General features: G+C 36.0%; 1 protein-coding gene across 14 annotated transcripts in view; it reads left to right on the forward strand.

Moving 5' to 3' along the window:
• Window positions 1-21,184, forward strand: part of FMR1 (FMRP translational regulator 1) — a 38,140-nt gene that overhangs the window by 10,320 nt on the left and 6,636 nt on the right. For 8 of the 14 annotated variants that reach the window (XR_004678669.1, XR_004678671.1, XM_035001933.1 and 5 more), the window contains exons 3-14: window positions 3,077-3,170; window positions 5,713-5,784; window positions 6,067-6,215; window positions 7,320-7,413; window positions 7,501-7,617; window positions 9,830-10,000; window positions 10,095-10,173; window positions 14,056-14,165; window positions 14,926-15,060; window positions 15,584-15,646; window positions 17,932-18,018; window positions 20,509-20,704. Coding sequence is in view for 12 of the 14 variants with exons in the window: in XM_035001933.1 (XP_034857824.1) it covers window positions 3,077-3,170; window positions 5,713-5,784; window positions 6,067-6,215; window positions 7,320-7,413; window positions 7,501-7,617; window positions 9,830-10,000; window positions 10,095-10,173; window positions 14,056-14,165; window positions 14,926-15,060; window positions 15,584-15,646; window positions 17,932-18,018; window positions 20,509-20,704 (1,367 nt within the window). In the remaining 2 variants the exon portion in view is untranslated. Of the gene's footprint in view, window positions 1-2,378; window positions 2,589-3,076; window positions 3,171-5,712; window positions 5,785-6,066; window positions 6,216-7,319; window positions 7,414-7,500; window positions 7,618-9,829; window positions 10,001-10,094; window positions 10,174-14,055; window positions 14,166-14,925; window positions 15,061-15,583; window positions 15,647-17,931; window positions 18,019-20,508; window positions 20,705-21,184 lie in introns of those variants that run through there. The other 6 variants (XM_035001951.1, XM_035001950.1, XM_035001941.1 and 3 more) reach the window with 4 other exon arrangements.

Here is a 21,184-nt window from a genome sequence, read left to right on the forward strand (position 1 = left end):
TTACTTACTAGCTTATTTTATATGTTTCATGTATTTATAATCAGTAATAGTGGTAACCTGTCTTTTCTGCTAGAAGAGTAAATAGAAATACTTATAGGCCTAGGAACGTTAGCTATATGAAGACATCAGTGGTATAGATGTAGCATTTTATCAGGAGAGACAAATCTCTTGACTAAAGTTTTTGAATACTTATTAATAAAGGCTATTTTCAGAGTAGCCATTCAAGATTCTAAAGTACATATAAACTCCTTAGCCAGAGTGTCGATGTCATGACTTTAGGATTTTACTGAACTCTGAAGAATGGTCAACAATTATATTTTGGATTTTGTGTACCAAGAGAATTGATAGTATCCCAAAAGCAGGTTGCAAATCTATAGAGAAAAGAAATAGCTTAGTAGTTGCTAAGGCGGGGGCGGGAGGAGGGGGATGAGGAGTCATAACTAAGGGCATGGGATTTCCTTTTGAGGTGATGCAAGTGTTCTAAAATTGACTGGTGGGGCGCCTGGGTGGCTCAGTTGGTTAAGTGACTGCCTTCGGCTCAGGTCATGATCCTGGAGTCCCTGGATCGAGTCCCGCATCGGGCTCCCTGCTCGGCAGGGTGCCTGCTTCTCCCTCTGACCCTCCCCCCTCTCATGTGCTCTCTCTCTCTCATTCTCTCTGTCTCAAATAAATAAATAAAATCTTTAAAATAAAATAAAATAAAATAAAATAAAATTGACTGGTAATGGTTGCACCCATCTGTTAATATACTTAAAACCATTGAATTGTACATACACAAGTGGATGGATTATATGGTATGTGAGTTAATATTAGTAAATTTGTTAAAATATAGTATCTGACCAAAACATACTGTAATTTGACTGTTAGCAGATTCTTTTAGCTACGCAGAGGACAAAGTAGTAGTACTCTTGGATGCCTGCAACACATTTAGGGGACAGAGATAAAAGGATTTAGAATATCCAACCCTATTCTCAGCTCTTAGACTAATCTCAGTCCAGAATACAAGCATGAATAATAGAATAACATTTTCTGAATGCATAGAGCCAAAAGTTCCAGAATTTGCCTCTGCCGGTTTGAGTGTCCATGGGTTTGCGTGGTTATACACTAGACAGCAACATCACACTTAACAGAAGAATCTTTGATGACTTGAGAGTAATTTTTTTTTTTTTTTTTTTTGGTAATTTTATCTGCTTGCTCCCATCACTAGATAAACATTGTTTCCCATAAAGGAAGAGTTATCTTTATTTGCCGCTCTTTCAATTTCTCCTGTAGTCTTTAATTTAAAGTGTTAAGCAAACACTCATTTCCTCCATGCATTTAAGAATGTGTCTAGTTAATACAGTGACTTACAGATCAGTTCTCTTTTGTTTTCAATCAGGTTTTTACTATAAACGTAAAATTATTCTACTTTCGGACCTCCTAATTCTCTTCTGTTTTATAGCTACATAAAAGTTTCTCTTCAAGATGTCATCCTGGGAATTTGAAACAAATGAACTGTTTTCCTTGTGTTCATGGAGTATGTTTAAGATTCAACACTGGGTTTGAGCACATCACTAGTGTATGATTGGTCTCTACCAAAGTAGTCTCTGCCCTTCCTTGGGTGTTTCCTTTTTGTTTTTCTGTTAAAAAACTAATGTTTTATAGAACTTCAGACTGCATTTACCCTTTCTTTCCTTTCAGTCATAAAGCAATTCCTATTACTATAACACCAGCTTATTTTAGATGCTATGTTTTTACCTTCCATATTTCACATTTTTTATAAAGAATTTGAATTTTTATCTCTGTACATTTAAGACTTAAAATAATTCTTCCTTTGGAACCCAGAAAATTATATTATGTATTATTATATGTTTTTCCAATCACATTTAGCAATGAATTTGTAACATGTTAAAAGTCATTAATTTTCAGTAAATATAAAAAGGCTTTTCTGAAGTAAAGACAGTGTTTTCTAAAGCTTCATAGTTTTCAAATGTGTATAATTCAGAGAAAGGGTTCAGTCTAATATGGGCCTAATTGGATTTCCACAAATTCTGACTTAATTATCTACCCTGCTACCTTATATATGGCTCTTCTTTGGGGAAAAAAAAAAAATGTGGGCTTCCAGGTGGTTCAGTTGGTTACGCATCCGACTCTTGGTTTCAGCTCAGGGAATCTGCTTGAGATTCTCTCCCTCCCCCTCCCCCTCTGTCTGTCCCTCCTCCCCCCCGCCCCCACATGCTTGCTCTCTCTCAAATAAATAAAATCTTTTTTTAAAAAATTAGCACTTTTCTCAGGATTTTACTAAAGAAAGCTCTTTAGGAAAAAACCCAGAAATGACTGCTGCAGCAGTTGAATCCTCCAGTGTTTTTGCAAAGTTTGTCTTTTAATATTTTATATAATTTTGGATATAAAAGAATAATTTGGTGTTTTTCAAAATTGTTCCATATCATTTTAAATCTAAAAACATAGGCAACTTACCAAACTCCTGTAGGCCGTCTCCGTCGGGTTTCTGTGGTTTAGCAGACCCCACCAGGCCATGCTGATCAGCAGCCAGCTATCCATGGCAAGAATTGACCACCTCGTGGGATCTTAAATTTAAAGGGGGAAAAGTGAGTTGTGAATTCCTGATGTGCTGGCTGCCCCATTTTGCTTGGGAATTAGAGGGCATTTAGGACCAGTTTCTGTGGTCCTTAGAATGTGGTTAAAATTCCTTTGCAAGTAGAAGTATGGTGATGATGTTACTAACACTTACTGATACTAACATTTAATTTAAGCATCAGAGGAAATTGCTGTTGTGGCCTTGCTTAGAGGCTGAAATTACTGAAAGAAAGACTTGTTTGGAAAATTGTAATGTTGATCTATTGTGTTTAGAGGAATATTCCAAATAGAACTACAAGGCTGCTATGCTGCATGCAGACTTTGTTGAAATGTTTCAACATTGCCATTATGCCCCACTCAGCAAAACACTGTTTTAAAAGCATTTGCTTCTTTAAACTAGAAAAACAGAAGGTCACACTTAACCAAGAGTTGATGGCAGTGTGGTCATTGTTTCCATCAAACCGGAAAGCATGTTAATTATGTGTTTGCTCATTTGCAGCTGGCAGCCAGAGAGGCAGATTCCATTCCATGATGTGAGATTCCCACCACCTGTAGGTTATAATAAAGATATAAATGAAAGTGATGAAGTTGAGGTAAGTTGCCCCTGCCCTCAAGTTACTAAACCCTGAAGAAGTGGGAGCATTTAATTTGCCTGTGCCTTTTGTACCTCTTGTCTTGAACACTGCTTAGACTACCTTGAAAATTACAGCTGTGATGGACATGTGCTTTTGATTGAGCCATCTTAATAATGATCTAAAATACTACATGATGCTTAAATGTGGCTGCCTGAGGAGCACTGAGGGCGCATCGTTGAAAGTCACTGCTAATTTCCTTTGCCTGCTAGGAAATTCCTTTTGCCCTTTCCTTCAATCTCTGAATCTTTATTTGAATAATGTATTGTTAGCTTACAACTTTGTCTCCATTTTAAGCAAAATGGATTAGGAAAATCAGTCTTACAAAGGAGAAGAAATCATGCCTTGTAATAGAGCAGCATTCTAGAATTTCTTTAAGTAGCAGTAAATGCTTGTGGTATATTATTAAAAACCCATCTATGAGTTTTAACATAAACACATATAAGGAAAACATCTTTTCACTGGCCATGCTGTGAACCACCTGCTCATGTGCTATTGATGTCTTTGACCAAAATGTGCTATAGAGATATAACACATTAACAAAAACTGTGTTTATAATTTCTCTAGCCACTGAAAACTGTTTTGGGACTTAAAGCACTTGGAGTCCACTTTATGTTGTAATTGGTCTGTGTAGTGTCCTCTCCTTCCTCCCCTTTCACACCATTTTGAGTTGCTTCTCTTCTTTCTCTACAATGTCTTGTTAATAGTTGCAACTTCATGAATATTTGTGATATGAAGGAAGCAGCTAAGTAGACATTTATATACAGATAAGGTAAAGTGTGCTAGGTTCTTGAACTCTTACTTCCTGTGCTAGGGTACAGATGGTGCAGTGAAACACATTCTAGTCTGGGTAGCTAATATTACGGCATATGGAAAAAAAAAAAGTAAGAGGATGGAAGGTGATACAGGGGCAGGAGTACTATTCTAGACAATACTCAGGGAAGGTCTCCGGATGTCCAGGGCTGTGTTCTTTTCTCTTTCTAAAGTGGAGTGGAATAAAGGACTATGTAATTACCAAAAATGTACTCAGTACCTACTAGGTAAAAGGGACTGGGCTTGGTGTTGTGAGGGATCCTAGTAGGAAACACAAACATTGTCTGTACTTGAGGACCTTTAGTTGTCCACTACCCCAGGAGACTACAAGCTTCCTGAAGGCAGGACAGTTTCAACTGAGTCACATGACAGGTGGCAACGAACGAGATGCTGTTGCTAGAGTGACCTCGCTGTGCTACCTCACAGTGGTACATAACTGAGGTTATTGCTCTAGCTAGAACAGAGTTGAAAGGGCTTGATGGTGGCAAGAGGAAAAGGTAGGTTAAATTAAGTTGTATTAGTTACTGTATTGTATAACCAAACTTAGGTTGTGAAAGGGACACGAGACACTGGGTCTTTTGGTCTGTCTGTATCAGGAATGCTCATAATAGTGATGGATTAAGGGAACTTTTCCCCCAACTTAGTCACATGACGGGTGGGGGACCAATGAGGTGTTGTTGCTAGAATGGCCTCACTGTATTACATAATGATTAACTGAGGTTATTTCTCTGGCTAGAGCAAAATTGAGAAGTGATGAGGGCAAGAGAGAAAGGTAGGTTAAGCTGTATTTAGTCACTGTGTTGTATGACTTTTAACTTCAGTTGTAAAAGGGAGACAAGAATTGGAGCCTTGAGTTACTACTCATCAGCCTTAGGCTCTGAGCTCTCTCTCCTCTCCTCCCTATGCCCCTTGTCCTCCCTGCTTTCTGCTTCTGAGTATTTCTCTCTATCTCTCCATGTATACTGTGCTCTTTTCCCATTAACCTTGATTTGCTAGTGTCTTTACAAAAGGTTCCATGCTGCACATCGTAAGTGAACTTTGACGTGGTCACCAGAGAGATCGGTTAGAATAACTGATCCAGTATATGAGAGCAGGAAGGTGGTATCCATCCAGAGGATTGCCAGCATGGAGTTGTCCATTTTAGTGGAGAGAGAAAGGAGATGGGAGACCAGAGAGTAACCAAGGAGCTGTTCATTTAGGCACCAGGAAGCATGAATGCCAGGGTGGTAGCCTTAGGGGGCTTGAGTGGTCAGAAGCCTCACCCATTTAGTGACCAAGCAATAGGCCAGGGTCAGTAACTTCCAATCAGTTATTTACTTATTAGAGTAAAACAAAAACAAGTTTATACATTTTTAGATCTATTTTTGTAGTTGACAAACTATCCAAGGCAAGTATGCCCAGGTTTATGAGCAATCTGCTTTTCTTGAGCATTCATATACAGAGGACTGATTATTACTGATCTGAAACAGAAAATAGGAAGGTGCTTTGTACAGGGCTCTCCCAGGTAATCAAGTAGTTTCTGATTATGTATGTATATCTAGCTCTAGAGTTGCAGTCTGCTTTAAGGCATACAACATATGGGTTTGAAAGACGCCTGGCTCATTTTAAGAATTTTCTTCAATGTCTGATAATCTATAGATTTCTGAATGATGTTAATTATGAAATAATCTATGTTGTAATTTTTGTGTAGGTTTATTCCAGAGCAAATGAAAAAGAGCCTTGCTGTTGGTGGTTAGCTAAAGTGAGGATGATAAAGGGTGAGGTAGGAAACTGCATATTTAAAACTTTTTTGTACTGTTTGCCTTTTCTAAACCCAGGTATTAAATTTCAGTGTGGATTTCTATTTTAAAGTAATATCTAACTTTTGAGTTATTTTATTACAATGTTTTCTCTACATGTTCAGTATGTTTTGTATGTTTTAGTTAATTGATCAAATAGAGTTTTTTCTTCCCTCTAGAGAACTTAAAAATAACTGTATAGGTATAGTTTATTGTTCTTACTTTAAAAACTATGACCAGGAATGACTTTTATCTATTTCTCTCAGTTTTATGTGATCGAATATGCAGCATGTGATGCTACATACAATGAAATTGTCACAATTGAACGTCTACGATCGGTTAATCCCAACAAACCTGCCACGAAAGATACTTTCCATAAAATCAAACTGGACGTGCCAGAAGACTTACGACAAATGTAAGTTAGTATGCAAGAAATGCTGAGAACTTACAGGTGATATGCAATTAATTTAAAAGAATATAAATTGTAAAATAATAGATACCAGTTTTTAAATTCAATGAACTTTGGCAAAAATGGTACTACTTTTTGCAAAAGTAGTGAAAAAATGTCTAATTTAGCTTTTCCAGTTAAATAATTAGGCACTGCACTTGTCTAAACTTCATTAGCTAGATACATAGCTAGTGCACATTTGTTTTCTAAAATAAACTTTGTTCATAGAATTTTGAAATTTTAAAATCGATTAGTATAGATCTTCTGTCATAAGTCACAAATCAAATTCTAGACAATGAAGATTTCTCCATGTCTTTTTCCTTTAAGTTAATATTTTCAGATAAATATGTAATAAGTAGATTTAAAGAAGCTTCCAAAGGTTGTCTCAGTCTTCTAATCCTTGGTCTGGAGTAATGCTTAAAGACTTTTAGATAAGAGATTCCTTTTTAAAGGTTTCACCAAGGGGGTATAATGAGTTTGATTTGGATGTGTCACACTTTAGATAAACATTAACTTGCAATTCAAAGTACATAGAAATTCTGCTTTTTGACTGAAGAGATTGCATATGTGTGTAAGTTTTTGTGCTTTCTGATTCATATACATTTCCTTCTCTCCCTTAAATTGGTCAGTTTTTCTATAGAAAAGAAGCAGCAGAACAAAATTGGGTTCCATGTAGATATCCCCAAAAGTTTTCAACAGTTGTTAAGAAAATTACTAATCATATGTAACTGAAATAAGGAAGCTTCAGAGGAGAGTGACTCTCCTAAATAATGTCTCCTTTAGTAATCTAGGACCACAAGCAATCCCTTAAGAGCATAACTAGTTTTTTCCTTTCTCTGTAATCTCAGATGTTTGATTGGGCTGAGTATTACAGAGGTGGACAGCAAAGGAACCTTTCTCTGTAATCTCAAATACTTGAGTGGGCTAAAAGTATTTTCAGGGATGTACAGCAAAGGAACTAAACCAGTATGAATTCACAATTCTACTAAGTGCAAGTCTCTGCATATACTTATGCCAGTAGTTGGCAATCATTCATCTTAACTTCACAGTGGATATTCTTTTTATTTCTAGGTGTGCCAAAGAATCGGCACATAAGGACTTTAAAAAGGCAGTTGGTGCCTTTTCTGTAACTTATGATCCAGAGAATTATCAGCTTGTCATTTTGGTGAGTGTTTTTGACTTGTCTATTTTGGTGTACTTCATTTGGAGTATTTGCTTTGATAATAATGGTGTTAATTTAAATATCCTTTAGTCTATCAATGAAGTCACCTCGAAACGAGCGCACATGCTAATTGACATGCACTTTCGGAGTCTGCGCACTAAGCTGTCTCTGATACTGAGAAATGAAGAAGCCAGTAAGCAGCTAGAGGTATGTGGCTTTCCCTAGTGCTGCTTATAAGGCTTTCTAGAAATGATAACTGTGGAGGTACAAACTTGAATATGGGCAGGTTGTCCTTTATTTACTGTTTCTTAACCATTCCTTATATTTTATATTTTGAAAAATTAAATTATACAAAGCCTAATCGTACTAAAGTTTTTCATGCCTAAGGTTTCAGAATTAAGCAGCAGTTGATATATATTAAGGAACTTCTGGTCAACTCACTTTTTCTAGAAGTTCATCAAAGCTATTAATAAAATGAGGCAATGCTTCTTCCATATAACATGTTATCACTTAAGTACTAGAGAGTATTTAAATATCTAATCATATTCCTTTCATTGTGTATGTTTATCTCTGTTTAAAAGGGTATAGAACTTCATTCTAATTGGTTGTCACTCTTTAAAACTCCTGTCTTCAGATTCCTGCCAGAGGCTATTTCCCTAACTTACTATTTCGTCTCTTCAGGTGCATTTTATCTACTTTTATTAATCTTCCAATAATTTCCATCACCATACATTTATTTTCATTGATAACTATCTAGTACTTCCATCCATAACCATAGAAACTAAATGGATTTTAATGTCCCAACTCAAGTGTATTACTGTCAGATTCCAGAGTTCCTTGTCATTATTCATTTCATTAGAGGGAAAACACTATGCAGTTGAAATAATAAAGAAAAAAAAAAAAGAGTTCCAAATTGCATATTAAGAGAGAAGGTAGTCAAGGCTTATAGTCTCGTAAAACCCTGTGAAACTTGCCACCTTCCCACTTGATGTGTGATTGCTGAACTCTTAGCAGGAGAGGAAACACTCATATCTCCTTTTGCTAGTTTGTTTTCCTTATGGCCATGGAGGTCTGTTTAATTGGTTTTTACTCTCATTCTTTCTTGATGTCCCTATGTTCACACATTTGTGGTTTCTTTAGCAATTCTCTCATAACTTTTAGGCCAGAACAGCCTCCTTATTTTCATTGTGAGTAGTATGGAAAAAATACTCATGCCTCTTCTTAAACATCTAATTCTTCTTAAATGATCTGTTATACCTTTGACTTACCATTTATCAGTGAATTATCAGTGAAAAGAATAGACCAGGTGAATGAACCAGGATTCAAAAAACAAGACTTCTTGAAAAGTCCTAGGAATATTTGATACATTTTGTTATTCTAATCTACAAAATGGATATTAGACTTTTTTAAATTGTTTACAGTAGTTACACTCATTCCAATTAGCAGGTATGTTGAATACTAGTTTGCATGCCTATCTTTCCTCACTACTAATATTAAAGATATCCACATATTCAGATAAGAAATTTCCATTTTTCAACATGAGCCACTAATATGTTTGGTTTTCATTAATGGCATGCTAGAACTAAACATTAAATTTTGATAATGCTGTTTAAAGAGAGCAATTATCCACAAGTTTGGGGTGTCAAGTGTAATGTAGTTCAGGCATTACTGAATATTTGAAAGAATTCATCATACTTGTGGATCCAGATCACAAGGTCTTGCAGACTCTCATACTAGGTTGCAGGTGCATATGCAAGATAAGTTGTAAATCTTTGGCATTCTATAATCATTTGATTTCATGACTGCACTAACTATTTATGATTTCATTCCTCAGGTTGGGGAGGTGGGGGAAGGAGAGTATTTTAATATCACCACTTCATCAGAGAGATGGGTATCTAGACCACAGTATCTAATGATAAATTATATAAATGGTGCAGTTTTCAGGGAAAAAAAACTGAAAAAATATGTATATGTACTGATATCCTTTAATAAAAATGAATACAATTTTCTGTAAAGATGGTATTTAAAAATTTTTTTTACTTAAATAACATTGAGTCTGTCAGATCCGGTGAGCTGGTTTTTATTTGGGAACCTTTGATCTGCTTCTTAATTATTACATTACTGATGTCCTTGTTTACCTAAAGCAGCCTTGCAAATAGGTTTTCAAAAGTTACCTTGGAAACTTGACAAGAATCCCTTTCTATTAACAAAAATATATCAAATGGTAATAGACCTTCAGTAACCTAAAAAGTACTTAGGTTAGGCTGTGGGAGGTATTTTCTAAAACCTTTTAGTTTACAATTGAAACTAATTTATAGGCCCCTGATATATAGGGTCAAGATAATTTATATGGCTGACCTAAGTACAGTTGTCTTAATAGTTGATAAAGCATATTAATCAGATGTGCGTTTCTCTTCAGAGTTCAAGGCAACTTGCCTCAAGGTTTCATGAACAATTTATCGTACGAGAAGATCTGATGGGTCTAGCAATTGGTACTCATGGTGCTAATATTCAGCAAGCTAGAAAAGTACCTGGGGTCACTGCTATTGATCTAGATGAAGATACCTGCACATTTCATATTTATGGAGAGGTAAATATTTTACTATGTAGTTTTTTTCTAAAATAACAAACAGTATTTCATATGGCTCATCTTTTGTCTTAAATCTTTTCCCCTTTGTTGTTAGGATCAGGATGCAGTGAAAAAGGCTAGAAGCTTTCTTGAATTTGCTGAAGATGTCATACAGGTTCCAAGGAACTTAGTTGGTGAGTCAGAAATTACTGTTGACATACACTACAAAAACACCAGTTAGGGAAATACTTTAGTTATACCGATAGAATTCCGTGTCCACTCACTTGGGGAGTCATTTAATTGAAGCTTAATCTTTGAAATACGGTCTGTTGTTACAGTATACAGAAAATATTTGATAAATATGATACTCAAAAATTAGAAGGTATACAAAAGATATTATTTTGCTAGTTCAAACCTACTAGTGCCTGGAAGGATAAATTTTGTACAGCCTCTTCAGTGTATATTTTCTATATCTTAAATATTTTTTTCAAGGGACGCCTGAGTGGCTCAGTGAGTTAAGCATCCAACTCTTGATTTCAGCTCAGGTCATGATCTCAGGGTTGTGAGATCGAGGCCCCACATCGGGCTCTGTGCTCAGCGGGGAGTCTTCTTCTATCCCCCTCCCTTTGCCCTTTTCCCCCACTCACACTTCTGCACTCGCTCACTCTCTCTAATAAATAAATCTTTAGGGGCGCCTGAGTGGTGCAGTCAGTTAAGCATCCAACTCTTGGTTTCAGCTCAGGTGATGACCTCAGAGTTGTGGGATTGAGCGGGCTCTGCACTCTGCAGAGTCTGCTTGGGATTCTCTCCCTCTGCCCTTACCCCTTGTGTATTCTCTCTCTCTCAATAAATAAATAACTCTTAAAAAATCAGTCCTAAACCATTTTTTCAAAATGAATGACATTTGAAGGCTTTTTAATTTGGAGGATATTGGTATTTATTTGATCTTTCTGATGGGGCTATAAAATGATAGCATTCTGAATTATCTCTGAGTTGAAGATCTGAATGTAGGTTACTTAAATCTAATAAGTTGTAAGGCTAAAAGTAACTCTGAATGTCTCTGGGGCGTTGTGCAACATCAATGCTAATTCTTCATTTTGACTTTGAGTACTATTGTTTCATTACTATCATCATCACAAGTACCAGCAAATACCAGAAACTCTCTACCAATATTCTCAAATGCTGCAGATATTGTTACCAGAACATATCAAAACAGGTTGCAGTTTTTGGGTTGTTTTTTTTTTTTTAATCAAGAACACTACCTATGTCTTTAATTTATACATAAAATTGGGACCTGCTGCCTATACATTTTTTATTTTCTGAACCTGATATCACAACTGGTTATAAAAAGTAATGCATGCCCTTTGGAAAGTTTAAAGGACAAGAAAATGAGGACTTCTGTGCATTTTGTTCCCATAGTTTCAGTCCTGCTTAGCCTGCTTTTATTTTTTGTCGGCATAGAATTAATAAACATCTTCCTATGCCATTAAAAACACTTGGAATACTATTTTTTTCTTGAATAAAATTAGTTTAAGGATAAATACCAGTGAAATTAATGCAGAATTATTCATTCAGCTGTGTTCTACAGACAGCTAAAGAATGTGATGTTATTGAGGTAACTAGGACACAGTTGTGTGTGTAGCACTGTCATTACCTCAGGATAAGTGGAGTTTTGAATGATACTTATTTTCCTTTTATTTACAGTTTGTCAAGCAATTGCATACATTTTATAGTTAGAAAAGTTATTTTAAATTTAGAAATTCTTATATAGCCAGTAGACCGTTTTTTCAATATTATGTGTCGGATTCACTAAAGTTCATTTGGGAGATGGCATGATGCCTCTAGGGGAAAGTTCTTGGGTGTTGGAATTGGAGCTGGATTTAGATTTCAGTCCCTACCTCACTTTTTGGTAGCTATTTGACCTTGTAACTGACTCTGCCCCCTTGAATCTTATTTTCCTTACCTCTAAAAAATGTGAGTAATAGTGTCCACCTCATAGAGTTGCCGTGATAACTAAACAGGGAGATGTAGATAGAAAGGTTTAGATAGATGTACATTACCTAAGCTCTGGACATAGTAGAGGACTCTGTAAATACTTCTCTTTTCTCCTCCTTATTTAGAACAATTCCATCTAGTTCAGTAGAGCAGAATTGTAGTAAGCTATCGTTGGGATTTGGAAATAACCATGTAGTGTAGAATTGCATTATCTGCTGTTAAAAATAGGTTCTACCTCTGGTCATACCTAAAGAGAAGAGGGCTCCAGCAGTGACCTTTCACCAGAAGGCCTGCTGAAGTACAATCAGTCTGGGTTTTGTTTTGTTCCTAGTGAGTAAAATAAAACAAGTCTGTTACAAAGATTGTCTACTACAACACTGGGAATGTTGAGAGTTTTCAGAAAGCATTTTTGTATAATAAGAGATTTGGCAAGGCAGATCTTTAGGGAGATGTCTAATTAGTATTGCATGAGTTTTCTTTGAGTCCCACAGTATGATTTATGATCTCTATATTTTTCACAAACTCTCTTTAGCATGTACACGGATGTGTCATTCTTTTCTAAAAATTTGCTTGTTTTTCATCCACTCTGACAGTGAATTGGTTTAATTATTCATTTAATTATAGTTAACACGTAATACATAGGATAGTTAAGATATTATCAGCAACATGTGCCAAGCTCATTTTTCTTTTTCCTGACTCATTTAGACCTTTGTTAAAATCGCATTAATTCATGAAAATACAGGTGTTAAAGATTAAAAACAAACTGTGGGACGACTCCATGTAACTTCTCTCTTCCCCACACCTCTTTTTATTTGAAGACAAGAGGAGCAGAAATAATTGACAAAAGGACCTACCTATATCAGGAGTCTTGATTTCATGTCAGTTCTGTTCCCTGACAACTGACAGTCAAAAGAGGTTATAGGGGTGAGTGAGGCTGCCAGACATGGCAAGAGTGCCAGGGTTATGCTGATAGAAGAACCACAAGTTCCTGTTGTGAGGCTTTCCCTGGGTTCTTCGGTAGGATTGACTCAAAGCAAATTTTGATTTCCAGTTTTTTCCCCATCCCTGCCTTAGATGAGACGGTGGGACAAGCACATGATGGTTGGCTGGGGTAAGGGTGCTTTAGGTACCTTGGGAAGGCACTTAGAAGCCAATGTAGTTCACATGTGGGACTTCCAGCACCAATAGTTCGTTTATTTGCAGAGTCTTGCTTTACACTAATGCATGATGATGGCTATGAAAGCAGTCATTTCCCAGTTAAAGGATATGATTGAGTTTTATAAAATGAGGGAAAACATGACTGTTTATTACCAGTATTTGAAGTCTTTGGAGTTTTAACAGATGGTATTGAATAGTAGTTAATCTTGAACTGGTTTTAAGTTTTTTCATTGTGGTTTTGAGATATCTTAAAGTGTGATTTCTTAATCTTTTATTCTGTGACTAATAAAGATTAAGAAGTCACACTTCACGTTTTAATACACTGATACAATCTATGAGTGATACACGGGAGTAATATTATGTTAACACATTGGCCTGAAAAATGTGCACTTCTTTTAGATGTATGTACAGCTGCTTAAATCCCTTTTAAACTTAGAATCTATCTTTTATAAATGTGACATATAAAATTCTAAAAATATTTACCATGGGCAAAGAAGCAGGTTTAAATCAGGTACAGACAGAACTAAAATTGTCAAATGAATAAGCGAATGTATTTTCTGTTATCTGTCCTTTTCCTTAATTCCTTTCACAGAACTTTGCAGAAAGAGTGATACATACCACTGTACCAGCAAGTTTCAAGTAGACCCTTTTATGCAAAATAAGAGCCTATCTTTGAGCTTCCTTAAAAATTCAAAATTATCCCATCAGTTATTGAGATTTAAATACCTCTGATACTTGACCAAAGTAGTTTAAACAGTGACAACCTAATAAAACAGAAAGCCAGGTTAACTCTGTCTTTTTGAAGAGTTTCTGTTTTGGTTTTGAAATCTTAGTTTTATGTGATAGTTTACAGTGGGGTGTGCTTACTGGTTTGAGATATATGTTTTTAAAACCAAACATGAATTATTCATTTCTTGACTTAGGCAAAGTAATAGGAAAAAATGGAAAACTGATTCAGGAAATTGTGGACAAGTCAGGAGTTGTGAGGGTGAGAATTGAAGCCGAAAATGAGAAAAGTGTTCCACAAGAAGAGGTATGTTATAGTGCATGTGTTTCTGGTTTGTCTGATAAAAGTTTCTTATTGTTTTATTCAACATGTTAATATAGAGGCCTTTGAACTATGCACATGCTGGGAATGTAAAAATTCTGACCATGAGTCATGCCAGTCATTCTCGTAGCTGGAGAGTGACTTGGGACTAGTCATTTGAATGCCTTCAAATCTTACTTCTCAGTCTTTAAAATGGATGGTCATAAATTTTAAAAAGAGTATAAGGCACTTTTCAAATACTACTTAATGTTGCTGACAGAGACCAAGTTGGGACACTAGTTAGGTTTTCTGGCTTTCATCCTTTGTCTTTTTTAGTTTGTGTGTATGTATGTTTATTTTGTGTGCTTAAATTTTTATCTGGGCATAATATCTCTTCCCAGTCATTAAATTTGATAACCCTCACTTTTATCTTCATGAATATATGCTTTTTGGTAGCAACTTTTAAAGTATTTGTGTGGATTGGGGGGAGGTAAAGGTGTACTCTTCTGTACAACGATACTGTTTAAAATAAAATTCCCCCAAATTGCCATAATTTTCACACATTGTCTAGTCCTCTTTTCTTTTAGCTGATGTTAGATCTTTGGGGGGTTTTATTGCATAATATTTGCATTCTCTAATTCTGTCTGCCAAAAATGTTTATAATAATTTATATTCTTAAAATATGATCACTGATACAAAATCGGGGCTAAATACAGTCTTTTAAATTGGTCCTTTTTTCTCTTTTGTGTTTTGTGTTTTTTACAAGGAAATCATGCCACCAAATTCCCTACCTTCCAGTAACTCGAGGGTTGGACCTACTCCCTCTGAAGAAAAAAAACATATAGATATAAAGGAAAACAACACTCATTTTTCTCAACCTAACAGTACAAAAGTCCAGAGGGTAAGAAATATTTGTCACTTTGAATTATACTAAAAGGAATTTCTTTGACCCAGATGTCACAGTTGGTGTTTTGGGTGTTTTCTCTGGTTAGGCTTATAGTCTACTCATGGTTTTTTTTGTTTGTTTTTTGGTTTTTTTTTGAAATCTGATTGCCATCTTATGAGAGATTACAAACCAAAGTGATACCTACTTCTCAGTTTACTCACAGTGACAAATATGATGGTATAAACCTAAAATATGGGGTTATAATTAATGATCACATTTTTTCTTTTGAGGGTGGTCTTTCATTTTTTCATGCTGTATCTTGAAATTTTGCAGGTTGTGGTAGCTCAAAAATGTACCTTCTGTTAGATACATTTAGTTTCTACTTAGAACCATATTTTAGAAACTGGTTTTCACTATTTGAACTAACCTAACTGTTTAGATGGGTTTAGAAGTCCTACAGTGAAAGTCCTGCGTTCAGGCTTCTGTGTATCATTTGTTATAGTTAATGACATCACTTGCATTCCTTATACTGCTTTAGGTGTTAGTGGTTTCATCAATTGTAGCAGGGGAATCCCAGAAACCTGAACTCAAGGCTTGGCAGGTAGGAAAACATTCCTTGAAAAATACATTTTAATTTTATATTTTAATGTTTATTCCCCTTGTTAAGAAAGACTACAAGTGATCATCAGGGTTGGGGGATGGTGGAGGAGTGTTTTGGGGTATGTTCATCTATTGCCCTGGGGCGAAAGCTCACGTTCCTTCCTGTTGCTTATCAGGCCTTTCTTTGATGCTCACCTGTCCATTGTCACATCTTACCATTCCCCCCCTCCCCTTTGCCTTCCAGAGTGGCTTGAACCATACTGAAGTACTTAGAGATCTCTGAACACTATTATCTCTGTATGCATATGTTTCCTCCACCAGAGTGCTCTTTACCTTCCAACTTCCCACCTTCCTTTGACCTTACTCCTTGTGCAGCTTGCCTTGTGTACTTGCCACGGGTCTCCTCCCATTTCCCCCTTCTGTGTTCCAGTGTGCTCATCCCTCTCAGTAGCACTTTCTACACAGACATTCACTTGTTAATCTCTTTGGCCACATCATGAGTTCCTTGAAGGCTCAGGGCCCCCTACCTGGCCCACGAGAACTATTTATGGGAAAAATGTTATGGCTTACCAGAGATTAAAAGCAAAAACTGCCATTTTATAAAGAGAAATATAACCACAAGTGGATTGGATATTCCTCTCTGCTGGGCAGCTCAGTTCTTACCCAGTCAAGGAATCCCTTTCTCCTAGCATTCATATTGAAGGCCACCGTTGTGCTCTTGGCCCTTCTTCATTTTACTATTCTGGTCCCCTAGTGATGTGCTCAAATTAGAGTGGCACTTGGGTACAACAAAAGTTTGGATGTGGGGAAAGAGAAAATGTTTTAAAATTGTTTGGTCCAAAGTGATCAGACTAAATCTATGACATAGGGTTTTAAAGTCTATTTTGGACATACGTGATCTAGGGGGAAGAGTGTAGCATTTCATCATACGACATTTTGGGAAATAATAAGGTTTAACTGCTTTGTAACAATGTCAGTTGGGGAAAAAACAGTCAAAAATGTTTTTGAGAAAAGGAGATCTGATTCACAGGCCTGATTATTTCCATAGTTCATATATTAGTCAATGCAAAAAAATCCATATGAAGCCCATGGGTTTTCAGTGGCACCTGACTCTTCAGGTGGTCATTGCTACTAGGAAGCAGTGCCTTGCCTACCAGATAAAGGACATTTTACAAGCATTATTTCCTAATTGTTCAGTTTTGTTTCCCATCAACAGCCATGTTCATGTAGAAGGGAAAAGAAAACCCTGTTCCAGCCCCACATTTAAGATGCTGTCTCCTGAATGCAGGCAAGCAAAAGCAGCCCATCAGTAGCCACACCTATCAAATGAATGCTCTTTTTATTTAAAAGAGTGATACTTGCTAAAAGACAGCTTCTTGATTTTTCACACCTAGAAAATTATATCCTCATCAAAGCCACCATATGGTTTTCTGTAGTCATATGTGAATATCAGTAACCATGTGTATTTCTCTATTAGCAAAATACTGATGTATTCTCGACTTCGAATGTCCTAATTGCCAGCTATTAGTTTGCATGACACCTAGGCTTCCTTAGAACTTGTGACAAGAAATTTTTTTTTTCCTCATTTGTACTGATGGGCTAGAAGTATAAATCTTTTAGTATACACCTTTGTAAAAATCTATCTTTATATTAAAGTAGTACCATAGGGAAAAGATCAAACTTTCCTTCTGATTCAACCTTTTATAATTTTTAGAGTGCATTATTGAAATTTACTGAAATGCTAAATTTTGTGTTCATGGACCTGCCTCTAACCCCCAAACCCCCGCACAGAATAATTAGTGCATTTTAATTTATCCTAATTCTTTTTGTGTTTTGTTTGTACTCTCTTGGTTAGCAAAACGGATTTAGTTTTTACTTCTGTGCCCTAGTATTTAACTTTGAATTTCTCTTTAAAGAATTTGATCTAGATAAAACTTGTAGTGTATGAATAAGAGTACTTTAAAGTATTCGTTTTGTGTATGCATCTCATGTCAGAGCTTGTATAATTTTGAATTACATAATTTGTGATTTTGCCAACATTTAATAGTAGCATTTAAAACATAATCTGGTACACTCAAGGGGTTGCTGTATTGATCTGTCGTTATTCACAGTAGATGTGTAAAATATGCCAACTACTTTTGTTTCCATGTATTGATTTATATTTTCAACAAACATTTGTGTACCTACTGTTTGTCAGGCCCTATGCTAGGGATTTAGTTAATTATTTGCATTTTTGTCAGATTAATCCATTGTTTTATAGGATTATTGTTGCCATTTATTTTTCAGGGTATGGTACCATTTGTTTTTGTGGGAACAAAGGACAGCATTGCTAATGCCACTGTTCTTCTGGATTATCACCTGAACTATTTAAAGGTGAGAACAAGAAGAACTTTAACTTCTAATCCTTTTGTACTAAAATATAAAAACTCCACAGTCAGTCTTTCAGCAGTGAAGGTTCATTCTAGCCTGTACATTACAATGAATGACAATAGAGCAAATATTCACTTTGTTTTGCTTATTATATTCCTTCTGAAAACACAAGTCCATTTTCTATCATTATAAATTTAAGGACCAGTATCCCAGTTCTCCATAAATCCCCCTATTTCCCATTATTTTTCTGTTAAACCCTTACACTCAATGTAGGTATGCCTATACATAGCTTTTTCATCCAGTTGATCCTTTCTAGCCTCTGTGAGTTTTTTCCAGGCCAAATTTTGTGTCTGTTAACACTTGCCTTTGGTTGTCCTTTTTTGTCATTTGAAATCCCAGTGTTTCCTGAAGTCCTCTGTTTAAATGTTTACCCTTTGTATTTTTCTCTATACTTTCTTATACAAAATATAAACAACTTGTGTCTTGTAGATGCTCGTTTTAGTTAGAATTTGTACAGTTATGCCTCCTCTAGATTGCAAACTGGAAATCAGGAACTAGGAGGCTACAAGGTATGGTGGAAAGAGCACTGGATTGGCAGTCCAGCAATTTGCTTCTTGTCTCTCTTCTACCATGAACTAGCTTATGTGACTTTAGGCAAGTCACTTCTCCCTATACTGGATGCTTTTTAAAATTTCTTTTAGCCAAAATATTCTATAATTCAACTAAATAAAATCTTACCCATGTCACTTTTAAAATTTCTTTTTTATATCCATATGCATCAAAATTACAAGTGACTTGTATTAAATAGGAATTTAAAAACAATCCAGCTTTCTATTTTATTTATGATCCTATCTTAATAAGAATATTTTTGCTGATTTCTTGAAAGAAATAAACAATTTTGACTTGGATGCAAATAAGGGGGGAAAAAGTGCAATAGTTAGGCATTTCATTCTTACAGTGGTCAGTTAATAATTGAAAATGGGAAGGTTTCATCCAGCAAGGTTTGCATGGGTAGGATACCCTGTTGGTTTGCTTATTTATTTTTGTTCTAAAATGTGTTTTATTTGTAATCTGTTGTATGTGTTTTTCTTCATATTCTTAGCTTAAATAATTATGATGACCTGGAGAGTTAGGGTTGCATTGTAATCAATCCCTTGTTCTTTTGACTAATGTTCTTTTTTTAGATCTTTTTATTTATTCTTCACAATTGAATATCTTTTTTTGGTTATCAGCTGTCCTGTTGCCATTCTTTCCATCACCAGATCTTCCCTTGATTGGGCCTGGCATCTCTCACCAAAAGGTGACTGCTTTGCCCCAGTGGGATAACCTGGACTACCATTCTGTTTTGCAAGATAACACCCATTCCATGAGCTATAACTATACTCTTGGAGTAAGCTACTCAGTCTCTCCTTTGCTCAAGTCCTTTGTAAAACAGAAATTCTGGTTCGGAGCACAGATTAAACGTATCTGCCCTTTCTTTTCCAGAAGCTTCCACAACCAAGATTTTAAGAACTTAGCTTAACAGGGGCTTATCCAGTGACTGTCCATGTAGACAGTCCCTATGATGGCCGCTGCTTTACTCAAGACACCCAGTACTATTAGAGTTTTGGATCCAGTTCCCTCTTAGCCAGTAAAGGAGATGTTTTATGGGTAGATTGGAAGGACAGGGGTTAGAATTGAGGCTTTATCTGGATTTGACAGAACCCAACATATCAGAAGCACTGTGTGTAAGGGTCTGTCAGTGGACCCCAGGTGTATATTTTTGATCAACATTAATACTGTTCGTTGTACTTGTTCTAGCACAGTTGTAGTCTTTAAGAGGTTTCAAGGCATGATGTTAAGATCTAACTTTTTTGGTTAGCTCTTAAATAGTTCCCCTCCCCCCTTCCCTGCCATATAAGGAACAGGAGCATTTTCGGTTCCCTGAAAATAATTTTTCCTTAATGGTATAATCACATCCAAAGACCTACCATAATATATGTTCTTTGAAAGCAAAAGATGACCCGAACTCAGTGCTTCATAAATTAAGATACTAACTGGCAAATATATTTCAATTAAGATTATTTACAGTGTGTGATTTTTTTTAAGGTTAGCTCGTTAAACCTTAAATGTCATTTACCTGCATTTTAAAGTTGCTTTATTGAATATCCTATCATCAAGAAGTCCCCCAACTAGCATATCTGTGCCTTAACAGATTCTATTGAATAATAGTGCCAAATCAAACAACTTTAAATTCTATTCAGTAGAATTTTAATGCTGAGTATTTTTGTTACATCTCTAATTATGAACATCAGTAATCTGTTATCTGTAGTAATTTTTCTTTTTAAGGAGACCATTCAATTTCCTGATAATTCTGTGTAACAGTGTTTACTATAAATTTAGAACTGAAATTGAAATATTTCCAGTATAATTTTTTATCTGATGAAAAGGAGAAAGGTATTATTAAGTAAAATGTCAAATTATTTTTACTGTTATCTTGTATATTTTAAATAGGAAGTAGACCAGTTGCGTTTGGAGAGATTACAAATTGATGAGCAGTTGCGACAGATTGGAGCTAGTTCTAGACCACCACCAAATCGTACAGATAAGGAAAAAGGCTATGTGACTGATGATGGTCAAGGAATGGGTCGAGGTAGTAGACCTTACAGAAATAGGGGGCACGGCAGACGCGGTCCTGGATATACTTCAGGTACAAACTAAGCATTTTACTCAGTAACTTTATCTGTTCCTAGACTTAATAGCTGCTAATCTCTAATATTCATTAGAACCCCATTATAACGGTTTATCACTACATGGTTTCCGATTCACAGTGGGTCAAATTGTGTTGCAAGAGACATGTAGAGTTAAAACCTGATGATAACACTTAGAGTTTACAGGGCAGGTGTGAGTTCTGTCCACGTTCTGACTGGGGATAAATCTGCTTAAGCCCTTGTGTGTTGATGACTTTCTTAAGGCCTTTCCTGATTTTATTACTGTATAGCCAAAATTTTTTTCATTTGTGTACTGTGGCTCATTTTTTGTCAGGCATGTGCTGATCATACTTGCTGGATGGACTGTGTAAATCAGGGCTCTGCATCCTATGGCTCATAAGGTGATTTTGAGTGTCATGGCCAAAGTCAGCCCTAGGCACAGTCAAGAAGTAGGCAAAGTTTCTCTTTGCCTTCCCAGC

This window comes from Mirounga leonina, unplaced genomic scaffold, assembly GCF_011800145.1.
Source record: "Mirounga leonina isolate KUSES-001 unplaced genomic scaffold, KU_Mleo_1.0 Mir_101608, whole genome shotgun sequence".
Lineage (NCBI taxonomy): Eukaryota > Metazoa > Chordata > Mammalia > Carnivora > Phocidae > Mirounga > Mirounga leonina.